Below are 18,026 nucleotides of genomic sequence, written 5' to 3'. Positions count from 1 at the left end.
CCGTGCTTTTTTTTCGCGTTGGAATTGCTGATTCCAGATCTTCCTAGTAATGTCTAACTACTTTATTAGCCCGAGCGAAATTAACGAGGCTCGTTACACCGCAAAACTTTGTGTAAATAATGTGACGTCCAGCGATTCATTCCGTGTGAACGGTGCAGAATGGGCGCTGAAGCCTGATTTACATGATGAGACTCTGCTCACTATTTTCAGTCACAATGTCGCTCAGTTTGCAGAAATGTATGACAGCTGCGATGCTCGACGTCGACACTGAAAATTGCAAGCAGAATTGAACCAAGGGCAGCAGGCGTAGCAAGTCGGTGATAGACACAGGTAACAATTAACATCTAATTGTATTTGCTGTGTAAACCGAGCCTACTTACCCCAAGCAACCTTCAAACTTGAGAAAGTCTTTTGAGGTCTGTAATTGTTGCAATGTTAGGTCTACTGGCGCTGTCATTTGAACAAACAGAAGACAGTTTAAGTGGAGTTCGATAGAGCAGACAACAGTTTGAACAATTAGACTGCTGTTTGAATGTGAAGACTCACTAAACTTGGTCCGGACAACTTGACGGTATTTCCTGCGTTTGTGCAACAAAAATAAATCTGACGACCAGAGATATTCATGAATTCAACTTGAGTGCTTCCCGCTCAAGCAGTCATGGTCTGACGGTGTCTGGTTTCTTTTTTCATGGCAAGTATTCATGTTATCGGGTGAACTGAGCAGGCAGGAAACACTTGAAAACTGATCTTCAAACCTTTCTTGGCTCTCTAAGTACATACCCAGTCGCAGGCATTTTGACAAAAAAGCAGGTTTTGGGCTGGTTTCTTTCGAAACAACACAGGAATGCCCGTCCCGCATTGCGACTTCTGCTCACAGCCCCAGACCGGAAGTGCGCCCGCCGGGCAACCACCGTGGCGCGACGTAAGAGTTGAGTTGGTGTATAGATGCTAAACAGTCGCACGGCAAACGATGCAGGCATCTTTGCCATCTGCTGCACACACCAAGGGAGCACAGAAAAAAAATGAGGTCAGATGTAGCCACGTGACTTCTGGCCTTGCGCTTCCGTTTCAACTTTGAGCAGTTGTGTTTTCTTGGCTTTGTTAAAAATGTATGTGACTCTGTAGCAAAATATTAATTAGCAAAATATTGATTGGTCTTCTGGCACCATACTAAATCGCCTAACAAAATATAAAAAAAAGATTTAGAGGTTGTCGGTGTCTTTTTAACAGCAGTTAAGTCTGACTGAAGTGAGACTTAGCTGTGGTCAAGGGTGCCCATGTAACAAAGGTGTAGTTGCCAAAAATTGCTAACCACACTTGAGCAGAACTTTGCTTTAGGATTTAGGATGCCTGTCGAGCACCCTTAACCGCAGTTAAGTCTGAGCTCAGTCACACTTAACTGCGGTTAAGAGTGCCCATATAACTATAGCATTAGATATTTCTCAAGCTAAACTTCTCAGCCTCTCGCCGGGCCAGGCCTTAAAAAGTGGTGTCAGTTTTAGTACCTACACTCTACAACACACACACAGCAAAGTCTCAAATGCAGCTGTATTTAAGGTAATATTGCGTGTGTTTACATTGTTATCTGTCCCTCGGGTTTGTTCACACATTTGCTTGCACTTTGTGCACCTACGTTTTGTACCCTGGTTATAACCTTTAGCGGCACCTCATTGTTTCTACCAAAAACCCAGCTGGTCTCTTCATATATATATTTTTTTTGTTACTACAGAGATGTAGAGAGGTTCCGTTTTGGTATTGCAAACGTTTTTTAGCAGTGGTTCCCATCATGATGGTTTGCTCGTTGTGGTGTGCAGTTGAAGGGAGAGGCAGAGGCCTTTGCAATCGAGAGCAAGGCCCGTGCAGAGGCGGAGCAGCTGATCAAGAAGGCTGACGCCTTCCGCGAGTACAAGGAGGCGGCCATCCTTGACATGATGCTGGACACCCTGCCCAAGGTGCGGTGGCCGAGACCTTCTGTGACATCCTTTTGTTTTGTCTTGGTCCTCTTGAGGGATCAGGCCGGCGCCAAGCAGAAGCAGTAACCTTTAAAACAGGGGCGGGGCGGGGCGAGGCGTGGGCGGGGCGTGGGCATTTTTTTCTTATTCTAGAGGTGTTTTAGATTCTATTACGTATTCAGATCTGCAAATGAATAAACTGTCCAAAAAGAAAATAAACAAACTGTAAAAAAAAAAAAAAAAATTAGACAAACACACTTAAGACTATTTACGTGTAGGAATGCAAAAGCATAAAGGCCTGTTCACACATGCAGCGGAGCGCTACAGTCATAGCTGTAGCACTCTGCATTGCTGTGCTTTTCTTCGTGTTTTATTTCTGAGGCGCGTCTGCTTTGACCTTGAGCGGCGCGCCGGTTACCGTGACCAAGCATCTGCATTGCTGTGCTTTTCTTTGTGTTTTATTTCTGAGGCACTTCCACTTTGACCTTTAGCGGCACATGATGCGTTGCAGCCAGTGAGGACTTATTTCTCGTTTCAGTGCTACAGAATATGCCGGCTTCGCTCCATGGGACAGTTAATGCTTTCACATTAAAAAAAGAAAAGAGCTATGTGTTCGGACTTTTCACCTGACTTACGAACTTGCTTAAGCGGCACATGTATTCGGTCAGAGGCAGTCTGAATTTCCTCATTTGAAGGCAATCCAGCACCCCCAAATACCGCTTTCAAACGTACGTTTAGGCAAGTTTGGCACCGCTAGTTTGAGGCTATAATTGCCACTGGCATCCCGGCAGGTGGCGGCGGAAGTGGCGGCACCCATATCGCAGTGCAAGCGGGTGGTCATGGTGTCCTCCGGCAAGGGAGAAGTGGGTGCAGGAAAGCTCACCGGGGAGGTGATTGACATCATCACCAAGACCACCAGCATGGTTCACCAGCTGACTGGGGTGAACGTGGGCACCGCCTGCAGCAAGGACCGCAACATCACCGGATGGGTGAGCGTTGCACTCATGAAGGGGGGGGGGGGGGGGGGGGGTGTTGTGACTTTATTCTTTTGTTGTATTCGGTGGTACGTCGAATTGGTTGACATCATTCCTAGTGATGGCTAGCGATTTAGTAGCTCAGGAAGTGTGTGTCTGAGGCGTTAAAAATTTTGTTTATGTGCGAGAAATGTGCCGTCAGTGCATCTGTTTATGGCCTGGACTTTGCAAGTTTGTGTGAGATGTCACGTGGCGAGCCGTTACACTTTACCTTTGACCTTTCTTTCTCTATTAGCGAGAGAACTATCCAGCTAAATTTGACAGGGATTGTTCAAAAACGTTTATAATGTCTCAGTGTCAGTGGCAAGACAACACAGAGTGAAATCCGGTGCTTGTTTTAGTGGGTGGTATTAAATGGTATGTCAAGCGAGATGGCAGCGAAGCAAAACAAAACAAAATGCATTTTGTGATCCGCTGTCTTTACAAGAGGGAAATCATTTTTCTACAATATTAAGTAGTCTTTCAGTGGTAGTATTCCCAAACCAGAGGAGAAAAACATGTTAGTAATATCTGAAAGCGCTCAGCGTACGATGACTTGCAGCAATGCTGACACATTCTCGCTATGCTTAGAGATTACCAGTAGAAGGGCGACTGAAGATTGCATACGTATGGCTTGAGAAAACAAAAATTACGGGCACAAGGGGAAACAGTAAATGCGATGTTTACCAAGCCTTTTGGTGTTTGTTGTTTTCTACTTTTTTACCCGAGTTGTGTTTATTGTATATAAGTTGAAATTTTAGGCAGAGCAGACTACCTATGAATGCAAACTATACGAGGATTTTTTTTTTTTTTCAAGATTGTCAAGATTGTTTATTGTAACAAGAATTTTGTGCTTAACTGATATGATAATGATTTTTGTCTGATACAGGTATGAGCTAATAAAGCAGTAATGGTATGAGTCTTTGCTGTGTAGAGTGTGAGCCAAGCACCAAAATGAAACTTAATTTCTTCGACCAAAATTTTTCTCTTCGGCCCATACATTGGATGCGGAGGAAAATATGGTTATAGCACCCGTAGCGTGTTCGTAAGTGTGAATGTTGAAGTGCATTATTTTTCCAAGGAAAAAAGAGTGCAAATTGCAGACATTTGAGCAAAAGAGCAAAACTTGGGGTTTCCTGCGAATTGCCCTGAATTCGCGAAACACTGACGGTTGATGTGTGCCCCTTGTCACTTGTGCAGAACACCAAGACAGCCCAGGCGGCCATGTGAACCGACAGCAGGAGCTTTGCAACGGTCCCAGTCAAAAAGAATGCCCTCCCTTGAAAAGCTCCGTGCTCCAACCCTTGTTTAACCGACACACGCTTCGCTTTGGCGTGCTTGCTCGAGGAACATTCAGACCTTCTTTGTGTCGGGAGTTTCCCGTCCAGTAGAGTGCTGCCGGTTTCTTTCTCTCCTGCGTGAAAGGCTTGTGTACGTTCCGTACATAGTTTTAAAAAGTCGTCCCTTCGTTACTTTTGTCTCTGTTGAGGGCTACACAAGACGTGCAAGAAGCAGCGCTAATCATGTACATATAATTAGTCAGAGCATTATATATTATTATATTATACATACGCATGCTACTCTTTAGGCTGAGGATTTGTACGAGCGTACACTCGGGCTTCAAATGCCAGATTTACCTGCCAGCTCCGGGGAGGAGCTCACACGGCTTCTGAAGTGAGCCGTTCCTGCTTTTCAAAGTGTCAAGTTTCGCACTGTTGCTTTGCGGGCCTTTCTTTTTTGTTTTTGTGTCTGCATGTCAACTGCACAAGTTTGGTCGTGCCCATTTAGAGGCCGTTGTGCTGATCTGCCGGTTGGTGAAACAGCATGCCGTGCTTTCCCTTCTCAGTTTTTTGTCTTCCTCCAGCTTGAGTGTCACTTCAATGCAGTGAATACCGAGTATGCACCATATTTTGCTGTACATAGGCCACAAATTTCATTTGATGTGTTGCGTCTGACGTCAAGTTGGGTGTGCTTGTTTTCCTCTTTCAAGCATGCTGGAGTTTAAAACTCACTTTTTTTTAGGGGGGGGGATCACCTTTAATAAAGGAATTTTTGTCTTGCTTACCTAGCTTTCTGAGAGTTTGCATCCCTGTGTGGCTGCGAACTTCTGCTTGTCGACCCGGGCAACTCCAACAACCTTAGTTTCCACCCATCGACTCCCGCAATTCTAGTGTGATGGGGGTTGTCGACGTGGCTGCGGTTCTGATTGTGCACCCGCATGGATGCCCCGAATGTTCCCTCGAGTATTGGGGATCACCAGTGGGTGTTGCGAATGCTGCCTTGCCTGCTCAATTTCTGGATGCCATCCATAACTACAAGAGGAGGAGCTCTTAGGACAAGAGGCCCGTTGCAAATGCAAACGCTGGAGCAAATCTCGTGTAAACAAGCACCGCCCGTTGCCGCAGTACGCTACGTTAAAATGCAAAGCAGCTTTTGCGAGATAGTTGTCTGGATGTCTTGTGACACGTGGTCGGTGGATGAGCGTTGCACTGCATGCCAACATCGCCAAGTAATTTGACTAGTCTGCAGAACTGGGCAGTTGTACGGGAAAAAAAATGGTGTTGTAGAACTTTCTCCTTTCCTCATCCAGAGACTCTGCATGTGTTCATTGGGTGTTGCAAAAGTGAAGAGTTGTCGTATGTATGGGAGCTTGGAACGATTTTGGGTCAGGAACTTAAAACGGCGATGGGTCAGAGCCGTTTGGCATACGGTTGCCACGCATTTAGAAAGGAATGTGCCGCTGAAGGTCACCAGAGTGGTTCCAAGTGTGCCGCGGCAGCAGTATTGAAATTCCAAGCAAACCTCCGACGTTACCACTGCCGTTATCGAAGTACACGTGTATCCTGACTCATGGCCGCGTTGTGGGAGCGTCCCAGCAAATTGCTGTCTGTGTGCATAGTCCTTGGGTAGAGACAGTTTTCCTAGAGTTGCCGTTTTCTGCTAGGCAATCTCTTGCGCGAAGCTAGGCCGAAAAAAAAACCGCCCATCCTTTTTCACAATTAACGAGGTCTGCTGCGAGCGAGAGAATCTGGATGCCGATAAGTACCGACAGGGGGCAGTCTCCCCGCGCCTTCTTCTAAAAGTATTTTTTATGCTTCGTGCGGGCGAGACGGAACTCGGCTTTCTCTGTACGCACTGTTCGGTTGGTGGTTTGCTGAAAGCGCAGAACGTGCGCAAGCAGCACGTCCAAACCTATAGTAGAGGAGGCTTCAATGTGTATGGTAGCAATAGCTTTTAGGTCAGTCTGTGTGTATATCTGACTGTTTTTTTTTCCTCTTTTCCCATGCTTATTATTTCAAGCTGGTGCTGTGTCTTGTGTGAAATAAACATTTACAAAAGACTTGTGGTCCTTTTCTCTGCTATGTTACGCCAAGAACTGCACGAAAAGAATGGTTCAATTTTAGTTCAGTTGGGTTTCCGTGTACCCTGTAAAGAAAGCTTTTCTTTTTTCTAGGTAAAGCATTTGATTTCGGGAATAACCAATATCTAGACTTTAAGCTACTTCCAGCGGTGTAAAGGGGTGTCCAAACAGGACACTACAAAACGCACGACTCCGACAAATCGTGAAAATTGAAGCGGGCGCGTCCGCTTCAATTTTCACGGTTTGTCGGAGTTGTGCGCTTTGTAGTGTCCTGTTTGGACACCCCTTTAGCAGAACTCTTTGATGTGGTAGGGTTGTCTCCTTTAGCACTTGGGTTCAGTAGATGTTAATACTAAGATTCCGAGGATGTGAGACAGCGTGACCTGGTGTGGGTGATCTGTAGAGTTTAGTGGGAATGCGGGTTGCGCTTGAGTCAATTATTTCAGGTGTTAAGTTTTCAATGCTTCTGGATTCCTAAATTTCTTTAAAGGCTCCCTAAAAAAAAAAAGTTTTTTTTTTTTTTAATTGGTTGGGATACATGTCAAAAAACTAATTTTACGCGAAAAAAAAATTTTTTTTTTTTTTGAGAGCAATATTGACGGACGCGGTTTAGTCGGTAGTCGCCTCCTTTTCACTTGTCTTCTCGGCATTTAGGAGAGGTGGATCGGCTCGATGCTCTCAATCATCGGCTTCCATAGAGTCGGTTTCGCCTTCACGTAGAGGTGGAAAGAGCGAATTACCAGTAGGGGTGTCGCGAACTTTTGTCGAACCAGATTTTTTGGTCGAACTTTCGGGGTTCGACTGGGTCAAACCGGTTCGACGAACCTTCGAACTTTTCACCAGTTTCGACCGGTTCGACTTTGTGGACAGTGTGGCCAGACCTTGATACAGGCATGTCTAAGTTTGGAGAATTTCTTTTTTTATGCAAAAGGTTGTTTTATTGTGTGAACAACTGCAATTAAAAGAAACTAATTCTATTCACTGAAGAGGTTAATAACTTAAATTTTAGTACTGTATTCACTGAAATAGCCGATCAGCGCTGCACTTAATTCATCTCTTAGCCATTACCATCCAATCCGAAGCCAACTGGCCAGCCTGTCGCGCATGCGCACACGAGTCGAACCTCAATACAAGGTTCGACGAACTTTCTACTAAAAGTTCGAAAAAGTCGAACCTGGTCGAACTCGAACCGCGGCCGGTTCGCTACACCCCTAATTACCAGCTCATTGAGCCCATCGAGCAAATTACCATTCCGTGATGTCACGAACTTTGCCGCACAGAATTTTAGATAAATATCTCGCCGTCAATTTTGCTCTAAACATTTTCTCTCTCTCTTTTTTTTTTTTCTTTGCGCAAAATTTATTTTTTGACATTTGCGATGGACGACTGGACAGGGAAAGAATTGCGCTAAGAGGAGATTGGAAGATTGCTGGAAAAGATGTGGGGAGGGGTAACAGTGCAGATAAAAATAAGCAACAGACACACTTTAAAAAGGGGGGAGGGGGGGGGTTGTGTTAGAACAAAAAAAAGAAAGGATGACGAAGGGTTCGGCTAGGTGGCGCAAGCTGCCGCCCGTTACAAACGGTATGCATTACCATTCACCCATCTATCCATTCTGAAAAAAGAAAAAGAAGTTTGATTGTTATGTATGTGGCGAACGTTAATCGCAGATCAAAGACATGACAATATCAGGTAAGAAAGAATAACGTTCATTCGTTTAGGTATTAGTTGACGGATATATTTTTATTTCTCATAATTTGGTCCCAACGAAACAGGCCTCTGTCAAACATGTGTAATTTTAAATTCGTTCCTCGCGTTCCACGTATATCTCGTGCCGTAGCGATGGCGCTCTTTTTATTTGCAGTCGGAACTACCGGTCTGTCGAGCCCGCTTCCAGTCCGAACAACAGCGCAAAATGTTGAATGTTTTTCGTGCATAAACACCTGCCATTCTCGAAGAAACTCAAGGCGTCAAAGCGGATTTTCGTTCTAATCCGCCGCCAGTCATGGGGGCAAAACGAAAACCAAAAGCTGCCACCAAGCACGCACAGCAAGTTAGTGGGCTCGAACGGACATCCGTGGCTCGCTCCCCTACCAAGAGAGAACTCAGTGTAGTCCTCAGAAGATTGGAGGAGTGCTTAATCTACTTTCCGGGGATCAAAACGTCGACCCCTCTGAAGAGCACGGCAGCAGTGGTGGCGCCTAGACTCCCCGATTTCTCCGAGTCCGAGTCGCTTAGCGACGAGCATGAGCCGCAAACGAAGATACAAAAGCTGCGCAAGCCTAAGCACACATTTATGGATGACATCCTCACAACTAAATCAGACGCCGTACGAGGGCGACGGAATGGCGCGGGTACCGCGCTCGCTGCCAGAGAAGACGTGCACCCTAGCGGTGCTTCCGAAGGCGATGATTCCTCATACCGCCCTCCGTCCGAGACGGGCACGGAGTTGACGTCGCATGAGAGCAGCAGTGAGTGGGAGGAGTTCACCTCTGATAGTACATCCTCCACATCTACAGAGATCAGTAACAGGCCATCCAGCAGGATGTCTACAAGGGCAAAGCGCAACGTGAACGGGGGAACGAGCAGCGGCCGCAGACTTCAACGCCTCAGGCTTCAAAGTTCAAGAAGCAAGTCAGACAACATTCGAGCAAGAGCAAGTGGGCAGGCGCATCCCAGGAGACCAGCGACAGGAGAGGAGCTGTCGGATAGGGACGACGGCAAATTCAAACGTCAGCAAAAGAACGACACAAGCCGAACCAAACGAAAACCTGCCCTAGAAAGAAGGCTCGGAGCTACGAAAAAGCAGGTACCTCATTCATCGGGGGTCAAGAACATATCTAGAAATTTGAAAATAGTGGAGCAGAAAAGCAGCAGCAGTTGGGAAGAATCCAGCTCTGTCACATCAATGGAAGACACAGAATCGCTGACTAATTCAAGAGACAGGAGAACCCAGCTTAGGAGCGTTAAGCAAAAGCAGCACGCTCGTCCCTTGTTTAACGACAGGAGAAAGAGGTGTCATCGCCTCACAAATTCTAAAGCGGCAGCAACCAGAAGGGAAGGTTCACCACGGCGCAGCTCGAGAAGCAGTGTCAGGGATTCGGAATGTTCGCAAGAAAAAGACACGGCACAATCTGTTAAAGGGCCCCTTTCTACAAACCGAGAGGGCTCTCAACACATGACCAAAATGAGCAAGACTTTGGGTTCAAAAAGGAAGCATGAGAGCAGCAATAGCGGCAGTCGAAAGTCTGAAGCAGCAACACAGCCAAAAGATTCCGAATCACTCCGGTCTGGCGCGAAGAACTTGCAGACAAGAAGTCCTGCTGAACCGCATGGTGGTTACGCTGACAGACGCAAATCCCTTCAAGCCAGGAGAGAAAGCATACTTTACTCACAGTATTCATCGGATTCACCTGACGACAGTGACGACGAACCCAGTCACTTGCAGAGGAATGCAATGTCTCAATCCAGCAAGGCAGACATTCCCAGTAAACGGCTGTCTGTTAATGGGTGTCGCATCCGACTAGCAAGAAAGAGTACAAAGGTGCTGTCAGAGCAGGAGTCAGCAAGCAGTGACAGCTCTGAAGGGTGGTTGCCAGTGCAGTCACAACGGTCGAAATGGGAAGAATCCGAGTGCAGTTCTGGAAACGAGCAGAGAAAGTCTGGGAGCCCACTGCGAAGAGGACGATCCAGTGATTTTATTACTTTGCAAGCTGGAAAGAGTCAAGTGGCCAGGAGCATGCATGTTGGAGCAAAGAAAAAAAATGCAGCTCTGTCTGGTTCTTCGTCTTTGTTGGACGAGAGCAGTGACGACCTCGAAGTTTCTAAAGAAAATGATTGTGTTAGGAGGTGCAGTCGCAACAAAAACACATGCCCTAGAAGGTGCCGTGCTCAGCCAGCTAGACTGGCAAGGAGGCAAGATATTGACACAAAAGAACAGCGTATGAGAGACAGCGACAGAAGTGAAGAGCAGACTACACTAGACTTGGAGTCGGAGGTGCCCAAGATTTTTGTAGAAGGCAAGCTACCGAGAACAGGAAATGTTCACTCACAAGTAAGAAGTCGCAAGCCAGAAAACAAGATCTCCCGAATTAAAGGAGAGGACGAGATTTCCCATGATGCTACCACGTCTTTGGAAGGCAGTGGTGATGATGTTCCATTCTTCCAAATCAAAGATGTGACAAAGCCTCAATCACGGCAGCCTGCAGCAAGAAAGCAAACGAAACTGCAGGCTTTTGTCGTAGGAGCAGACAAAAAGGCTAGGTCCAGAAGTCCTCTTTTGGCTGGTAAACATGGAGAGTCTTCGCATGACCACTCTAGCAACTCGCAAGAGAGTGGCGACAGTTCTGGCAACAATTGGAAGAGTGGCATTGTTCAACGTTCTACGAGGGGCGTTTCCAGCACACATACAGGTCCTAAGGAAAGCCGTGCCCACTCGATGAGGCTGACGAAGATGATGTCAATCAAAAGAAAACGGCACCCAAGCAGCAGCAGCGGTCACAGTATCGAGGAGGGTCTAACAACAGAGCCAGAAACCTGTCGGAGTTCAAGGGACCCAAGAGCCAAGTCGTTGACCTCCAAGCAACGACCGTTGAAATCTAGGATTGGCGCCACGCAAGATAAAGAAAATCCTGTGACCAGAAGAAGCTCGCTTAGGACTGAAAGGGACAACAACTTCACAGCAAGGAAGCAACCACAGACTGTTGTCGTTCTAGTAAGGAGCAGGCCCAGGGGTTCATCTGCAGTGGGAAGAGAAGCCACCCCTCCAGCTCTCATCTCCGGTACCACGGACAGCAGCCGTAAACTCAACTACTCTCGGAAAGACAAGGTTGCTCAGTCTAAAGCGGTCCTCGGTGAACAGCGAGGTCTCCAGGAGAACTCTGCTGAGCTGAAGGTGATTACAAGGGCCAGAAAAAAAAACGCAAAGGGCAGGAGCCGTTCCTCCACCGAAGAATTAGTAACATCAGAGTTGGAGTCTGAGGGAGACGAAGGTGGTCTGCGAGTTCACTCCCCGGGCCCTGAACCGAGACCAGTGCAACCTAAGACTGACTTCACGAAAGCAGGAAGGAAGTGCATGACTAGTGGTGGCCCCGTTAGGGCTAAGTACGATGACAAATCTCTCCGGGGCTCTTTGAGCCTATCTGAAGTTGGCAGTGATGGTTCAGGACACTTGAAGAAAAAAGCTTCCACTCAATCTCAAACGGAGAACCTTCCGGCGAGAAACCGATTGCGGCAGCGGACTGCCATACCAGTCAAGGGAGTGCGTGCTGCTAGAAGTTCTGTCGTAGCAACTGGCAGAACACCTTCACCTTTCCTTTCTGGTCCGGTACACAATGACAATCATTTAGAACAGTCTCAAAAGAAACTCGATGTGCGACCTAGCAAAAAGGTCACTTTGAGCAAAACGTTTGCACGACCAGTCAATGTGGTCAGCAAAACTATTTTCTCGAAAGGACGTCGCAGCAGCACAAGGCAGGCACCGGCAACCGCCACAAAATCGCGCACTGTGCCGACCGACCAACGGAAGTTGCAAGCGCAACCCGCTGTGCACGAAAAGCATGCACCGCAAGATGGAACTGAGGAGATGGAAGTAGCGCAAGGTCGTCTCACCAGAGGTCAGCTAATCAAGGCCAGAAGCGAAAGCATGTCATCGCATGGTTCGTTACATACTTTGAAGGATGGAGAAATCAAACAGTCTAGGCGAAGAACCCCTACCCTGATCGCCAAAAATAAAGTTGCCAAGAGGGAGCACACAGCAAACCAAGTCCGTTGTGTTAGTGATACTAACAAAGAAACTGAGCTAAACAAAACACCTAAGCGAAGTGAGTGCGCTGCCCCGCACAAACCTAGACGAACCACATCGAAAGAACTTGGAAAAGCCCAACTCATAGCCACCATGCCATCCCGATCCAGAAGCACCATTGAAAGAGGACAGTTGCAATCCATACCAAATTCAAGTGCTGCTGGAAACCACTCTAGCCCAGTAAAAACGATGGGTCAGAATGCTAACTCAAAGGGCGATTCCAAGAAGATTGTGACAAGGAACGCCAGATCCAGAGTCCAAATGCAGACGAGCTCTAGCGCGACTCAAGACGCCAAGACCAAAAGGGGCACCAGGCAAAAGAACACACTGGCCGAGAAAAGGAGCACTTCTGGTAAGCACACTACGGTCACAAAAGAGCTTTCATTCAGCTCGCCAAGTGCTGTAAATAGCAGCAATCGTTTCACACACCTGCAGGAAGAAACCAGAACTCGTTCCAGTGAGAGGGTCCCCAAGAAGAGAGATTTAGTATCTGGAACAAGCGGCACTCTGCCTGAGAAGGCAGAAGGGAGTTGGCTAACAGCTGCGAACCAGCAGAAAGAAACAAAGAAGAAGGCTGGAAGTTCCAGTGCTGCAGGCAAATCAGCCGACTTGCGAGTGGAAAAAGAGAAGGAAGCAGCTTTGAAGGTGGTGAGCCAACCTAAACATTCTGATGGTCCAAATAAGCAGCACAAAATGGATCTTGCAGCTGGAACATCACCTGCGAAAGTGGGGAAAAGTGTGGTTGGAGCACCTCAAGAAAAACAAACACCCTGGAAACCGAAGATGAGGCAATGTTTAGGGGCAAACGGGGCGAGCGAACAGGTAAGTTCTGCTTCCAGGCCAAGGAGAAAATGCACTACAGAGCGTAGAAAGAAAGCTGCAGCACTGCAGAAGCGAGACCAGGGAACCGCACAGAAACAGCGAACGCAAACGGCTTCAAAAAACACGGCAAAAAGTGTGCTTGAGATGGGTGGAACAATTACTCGTTCGAAGAAGCAATCCCAAACGGCCGGCAAAACCAAAGGCCCAATTCAACGAAAGGTCAGGGTGCTCATTGCAGCAAAACTGAGAGGCAAGAAGACTTCACAAGGAAAGTTTGCGCAACCCGCGAAAAAGCCGAACTCTAGAACTGATTCAAATAAACTATACTCAGTTTCGCGTCGGGAAAATGCAGCCACACCAGTCAACCAGAGAAGATTGAGAGCCTCGAAGGAAAGGAATGAAAAACCGCCGTCGGTAAATCAGGCTACCGAGAGATGTAGCTCTATCACCGGTCCGAAGGCGCAACATAAGACTGTTGGAGATAGAAGCTCATCTGCGGGGATCCTGTTAACCACGTCGACGGCTAGCAAGAGGACCAAGGCAGCGGCGCGGCGAAAGCCAGCGCCTTTCCTACGCAAGATTGAGCCGTCCTTGGCCACTGCAGCCGTCACAGCGGGAAAAGGAACCCTTAAGCGCAAGAGGCAACTGCGAAAGGTGGCCGAGGCACTGGCGGCTGCAGCGGCTCCGAGCGACGACATCTACGAGTCTTTGGTCCCGTCGCCGAAGAGGATGATCTCCGATTTTCTGTTTCGGAAAGACCCCCGGGAGGCTGCGGAAGACAGCCTGATGGTAGCCGGCATGAGGACCCCTCAGCTCGGATCGTTTTGCGGGAGCCCCTGGAAGAACTCTCCAGTGGTCAGCCTGTGCAGTGCAACGTCGTCGCCGTTCCGGGCGGCGGAGGAGATAGTGCACGCCATCGAGAAGCAGACCAGTGCGCCTTACACCTCATCGACGCCCAAAGCGAAGCAGAAGTCTCATGGGGTGGTGAAGAACTTATTGGGTAACTTAAACGAGCTGGAACGTCATTTGCGGACTGTGAAAGAGAAGGAAGACCGTCTTGCCGATTTGGATGTGGAGCTCGACTACTTCAGCGAGGACAGTTCTGCGTTGTAAGTGCCTCGTGTGGTTGGTGTCGTACGGAAACTTGCTATTCCGTGTGGTGTTCACTTTGTGTATGTCCCTCAGTGATTTCTCGGAAGGACACCGGAGAAGCCAGGCAACGGTGTAGCCAGATGTCACCTCATTTCTGCTCGAAAAAAAGAAAAACTTGATTTATGATCATCATAATCCCCCACTTGGCATGTAGGGTGCTTTCTCAGTGATGCACAGAACATCTTCGTAATCACATGCACCCTTTAGTGCGTGTGATTACGAAGGTGTGAAAGAAATTTGTTTTGGGCGAGTTTGGTAAACACCAATTCCACTCTGTTTCATTCTTGGAGAGCAAAGCTGCTGGAGCAAGCCTGTGTCTTAATTTGGTGTTTGATCTGTGCATGTGCTCACACCAATGAGACACCAGATCAGGGGTGGCCGAACTGTGGCTCGCGAGCCGCATGCGGCTCTTCTTGAGTCCAAATGCGACTCACGGCTCCCTGATAAGCGTGCCCCCCTTCCCTCCCCTCTGTCCCCAAGACAAAAAGAGTTCTAGAATTATTTTTAAAAAAGCTCACTGTCTTGGCAGCTTTGCACTGCTACACTGTACATACAGCTGGATGGCTTTTTAACACATAGATGTGCTCATGACCCCGTTTCCTTTTTTGTTCTAGAAAGGATTTCGAACCGTATACGCATGACGGGCATCGGGGACAGTGGCTGGCTAGCGAACCATGCAGTGATTTTTGCTTAGCGGTTGAAGGGAGGTTTTGCTGCCTGGTGTTATTTGTTGTAGTTAACAATCATACTTGTCCCCTTTGGAAAGGACTTCCCTCCACATCATTTCTTGTTAAAAGAAGCCCCCCTCCCTTCTTTTTTTCTTTACCTGCGGCTCTCTAAACTTTTGTAGTTGTGTCTGTGGCTCTAACCCCATGTCAGTCTGGCCACCCCTGCACTATACTCTGTTTCACTATAACTTGGCGAACTGTGGAGGCTAGGGCCCCACGACCCAATAAGAGCGAGGCACTTGACCCCACATTACGGGAGCATTTGTGTTACCACGCTAAATGCTAGGCGCGAGGCCCGGAGGAACCAGCTGTCGTCTGCTAGCAAAGAGTTTTCTGCTTTAAAACCAAGCAACTTCGGATGAATGTCTGCCCCACCAACATACCTGTCTACTAGAATAGCAAGCACTTCAGGAACAGTTCGTGAGACAACCATGCGCTCAATCTAGCTGCGAATCTGACGAGTGCTAATGCCAGAGCACAGTGCAATGTTTTGAGTGTAAACAGCCAATTACATGGCAGTGATCGTCAACAGCCATGGCGCTACAGGGCGAAAAAAATTGAGCGGATACAGATGCGGTGTCACTTTTTTTGGTTTAAATATAATTGAAACTCGTAAAATTTTTATTATTTATTCTTTATTCTTCATATCTTCTCATTATAGATGAAATTGTGCGAGTTCAATTGCTGTTAAAAGAAAAGCCTAGAACTACTACTTGTCGTGGAGGGCTTTGTTGCTGTGATGGTAATGAGGCCCCGGTGGCGGGGACCATGGATTGTTATCACGTGCCTTGCTCTGGCACCCTTATAGGGTGTTTTCACACAACGTCAATCTGCCATTTTGTTGTTAGGTTGCTTTTTCAAACAAGTTTACTAATTTGAAGGATTACATCGCAACCCGTTGAGGAGATGTCAGTGCGGTAAGACTTATATGCTTGTATGCTCTACGCATATGAGGGGTCATGTAAATCCTTGGAATGATCGCTTTCGGCACGTGCCAGGCAGCTCACGACAATAAAAAGGTGAACGAAATTATGTCGGTGAAAACAGCCTCCACAGTTCGTCAAGTTATCGTGAAACAAAGTATAGATGATGTCACTGGCTCATGCCAGTAGCTGATGCAACAATTATTCTCTTTATGGCATTCAGTGTCGATGTTGACATCATATAGCAATGGCATGCAGATTAGTTTGTCATCGGTCTTCTGTTTATCTCGCCAACCTCTTTATTCCTCTGCCTTCCAATTATCCTTCTGTATGAACTGTCTTGGCCATTGCAGTCAACCTGTGTATATACCAATAATTTACTTTCAGACACAGTATGTAAGCAGTATAGAGAATGTTGAGACATCCTTTCGTGTGGGTCAATCACTAACGTTGGTAACCAAGGGGATACAATGCTTTTCTAATATAAAGTTTCCTGCTTGTGAATATGCCCTTGGTGGCATTGGTATTGACTGTTTTTGATGCAGAAGAGATCTCGTCGCACTTCCGTGAAGCAAGTATAAGACATTCTGTTTTGCAAGTTTTCTGGTGTGCTCAATAGCAGTCCATACTGGTCAAAGTGCCCTCTTTAGTTCATCATAAAGAAAGTGCCTATAAAAACGGTTACACATGTCAGTTCATTGGTACCTTTTATTTTTTTGTGTGTGTTTTGTCGGAGGATGTAAAATCCAAGCTGTATTTGTTTGCCCCTAAGCATACAAGCAATTAGAAGACAGTGTGGTTGCTATATAGGGGCATTAAACCGGCCATGTACACATGCTGTAATGAAGGTTGCAAAAGAAAATTCCTGAAGTGTATACCCTTTGTGCTTTATCAATCATTTATATATTTATGTTTGCTGTATTTTAGTGATTATTGTGGCTTGCTCCTTAAGCAGTGACCGAAGCGCTGCGCCATTTGCGCTAAATTGTGCCATGAATGAATGTCTGCTACTTGTGCCAAAGCACCATTTTTGCTAAAAATTGTGCTACACACGAGCCAAGGTAGGCTTAAACAAAGCCAAAAAAAAATAAAGATATTTTATTGGTTGATTTTAATGCTTAGAAAAGTAGACGGAAGTGGAAATGATATAAATATATATTTGACAGTGTCTACCATCCACTGTATAATTCATCCACTATTATTCGTTTCTTCTTGGGCCAACGCACAATTGAAGGCTCGAGCGCGTACTATCGCGAAGTGGTGCTAAAAGTGTAAGTGTAGGTGCATTCGCTGCACTTAGTCTAGCTGATGAAAGAGCACGCAAAGATATATGACGAATGCCATGATGTTGCACTTTTAATGCGGTTCGATTGGTCCCCTTGGCTTGTAGCATTGCCTGTGCTTCACCTTAAAAGGGTAGAGATCGCTCGTCAACAGCGCTGATTCCGTCATTGTCTGAATTTCCAGACGATGTCGGCAATGTCAGTCTCCCTTAGCTAAGAGTTGCGAGAAAAAATGCAAAATAATGGGATATCGGCTGCTGTGACAAGACAGAAACAAGGTCTTTTACTCCTGATATCACATGATCATTGTCTGCCACATGCCTTCACGCCGTGGCTAAAGTGTACCGTGGCATTTGTGCCGCTCGCGCCAGCCTGTCTTCAGTTTGTGAAATTAGAATCTGGAGTTTGGTGTCCATAAACCTTGAGAGAGAGAGGGGGGGGGGGGGGGGGGGGGGTAGACATTTAGTGGATATGTTGAGTTTTGCTGAAATTTTACAGGAATATTTGTAGTATAAATCAATTACCAAGTGTAAAAGAGGGAGGGAGAGAGAGGCTTTATGTTAACTGAAGCGTTGCACCATGCTAATTTTTCATCCACTTTTTAAATACCCATTGTGGATGGGTGGCAGTAGTTTGGTCGAACGACGTTTTAGTGAACGCCGAGTTTTCATTGAAAGACACTTTAGCGAATGGTCGGCCGCCGCAAAGGAGCGATTACGGGCGGGCCAGATCTGTTTCTAAAGAACCGCCTCGAGGCGGCGTGAACGGAGCGGGGGTCGGGGTGTTAACGCGTGCCCCAGTAATTTGCTGAAACGTAGATTCGCTCAAAAGACCGCTGTTCGCTAAAACGTCATACGCTCATGTGATATAGACCCCTTAGTACAAACGATAAGTAATATACTTAAGTATCGAAGAGGAACCCTCAATCATTATCAGATATAAACTCGTTTAGCGACATAATCACAGCTTCATTTTCAAGTGACGGGTTA

At 46.9% G+C, this 18,026-nt stretch overlaps 2 protein-coding genes across 2 annotated transcripts in view; both read left to right on the top strand.

Annotated features, from left to right (window-relative positions):
- Positions 1-6,305, top strand: part of LOC8039405 (flotillin-1) — a 31,298-nt gene extending 24,993 nt beyond the window's left edge. The window contains exons 10-12 of the mRNA XM_029980775.4: positions 1,815-1,952; positions 2,744-2,941; positions 4,166-6,305. Coding sequence (XP_029836635.1) covers positions 1,815-1,952; positions 2,744-2,941; positions 4,166-4,195 — 366 coding nt within the window. The 3' untranslated portion in view covers positions 4,196-6,305. The remainder of the gene's footprint in view (positions 1-1,814; positions 1,953-2,743; positions 2,942-4,165) is intronic.
- Positions 6,306-7,943: 1,638 nt separating this feature from the next.
- LOC115308381 (filaggrin) lies at positions 7,944-16,918 on the top strand. The gene is made up of 2 exons (XM_040221733.2): positions 7,944-8,018; positions 8,191-16,918. Exon 2 carries the CDS (start codon positions 8,332-8,334, stop codon positions 14,062-14,064), a length of 5,733 nt encoding a protein of 1,910 aa, XP_040077667.1. The 5' UTR covers positions 7,944-8,018; positions 8,191-8,331; the 3' UTR covers positions 14,065-16,918.
- The last annotated feature ends 1,108 nt before the right edge of the window (positions 16,919-18,026 follow it).

This window comes from Ixodes scapularis, unplaced genomic scaffold, assembly GCF_016920785.2.
Source record: "Ixodes scapularis isolate PalLabHiFi unplaced genomic scaffold, ASM1692078v2 PGA_scaffold3__209_contigs__length_174095766, whole genome shotgun sequence".
In the NCBI taxonomy this organism is placed as follows: Eukaryota; Metazoa; Arthropoda; class Arachnida; order Ixodida; family Ixodidae; genus Ixodes; species Ixodes scapularis.
The sequence above is the reverse complement of the archived record's forward strand: the minus strand, read 5'-3'. Positions and strand labels throughout refer to the sequence as shown.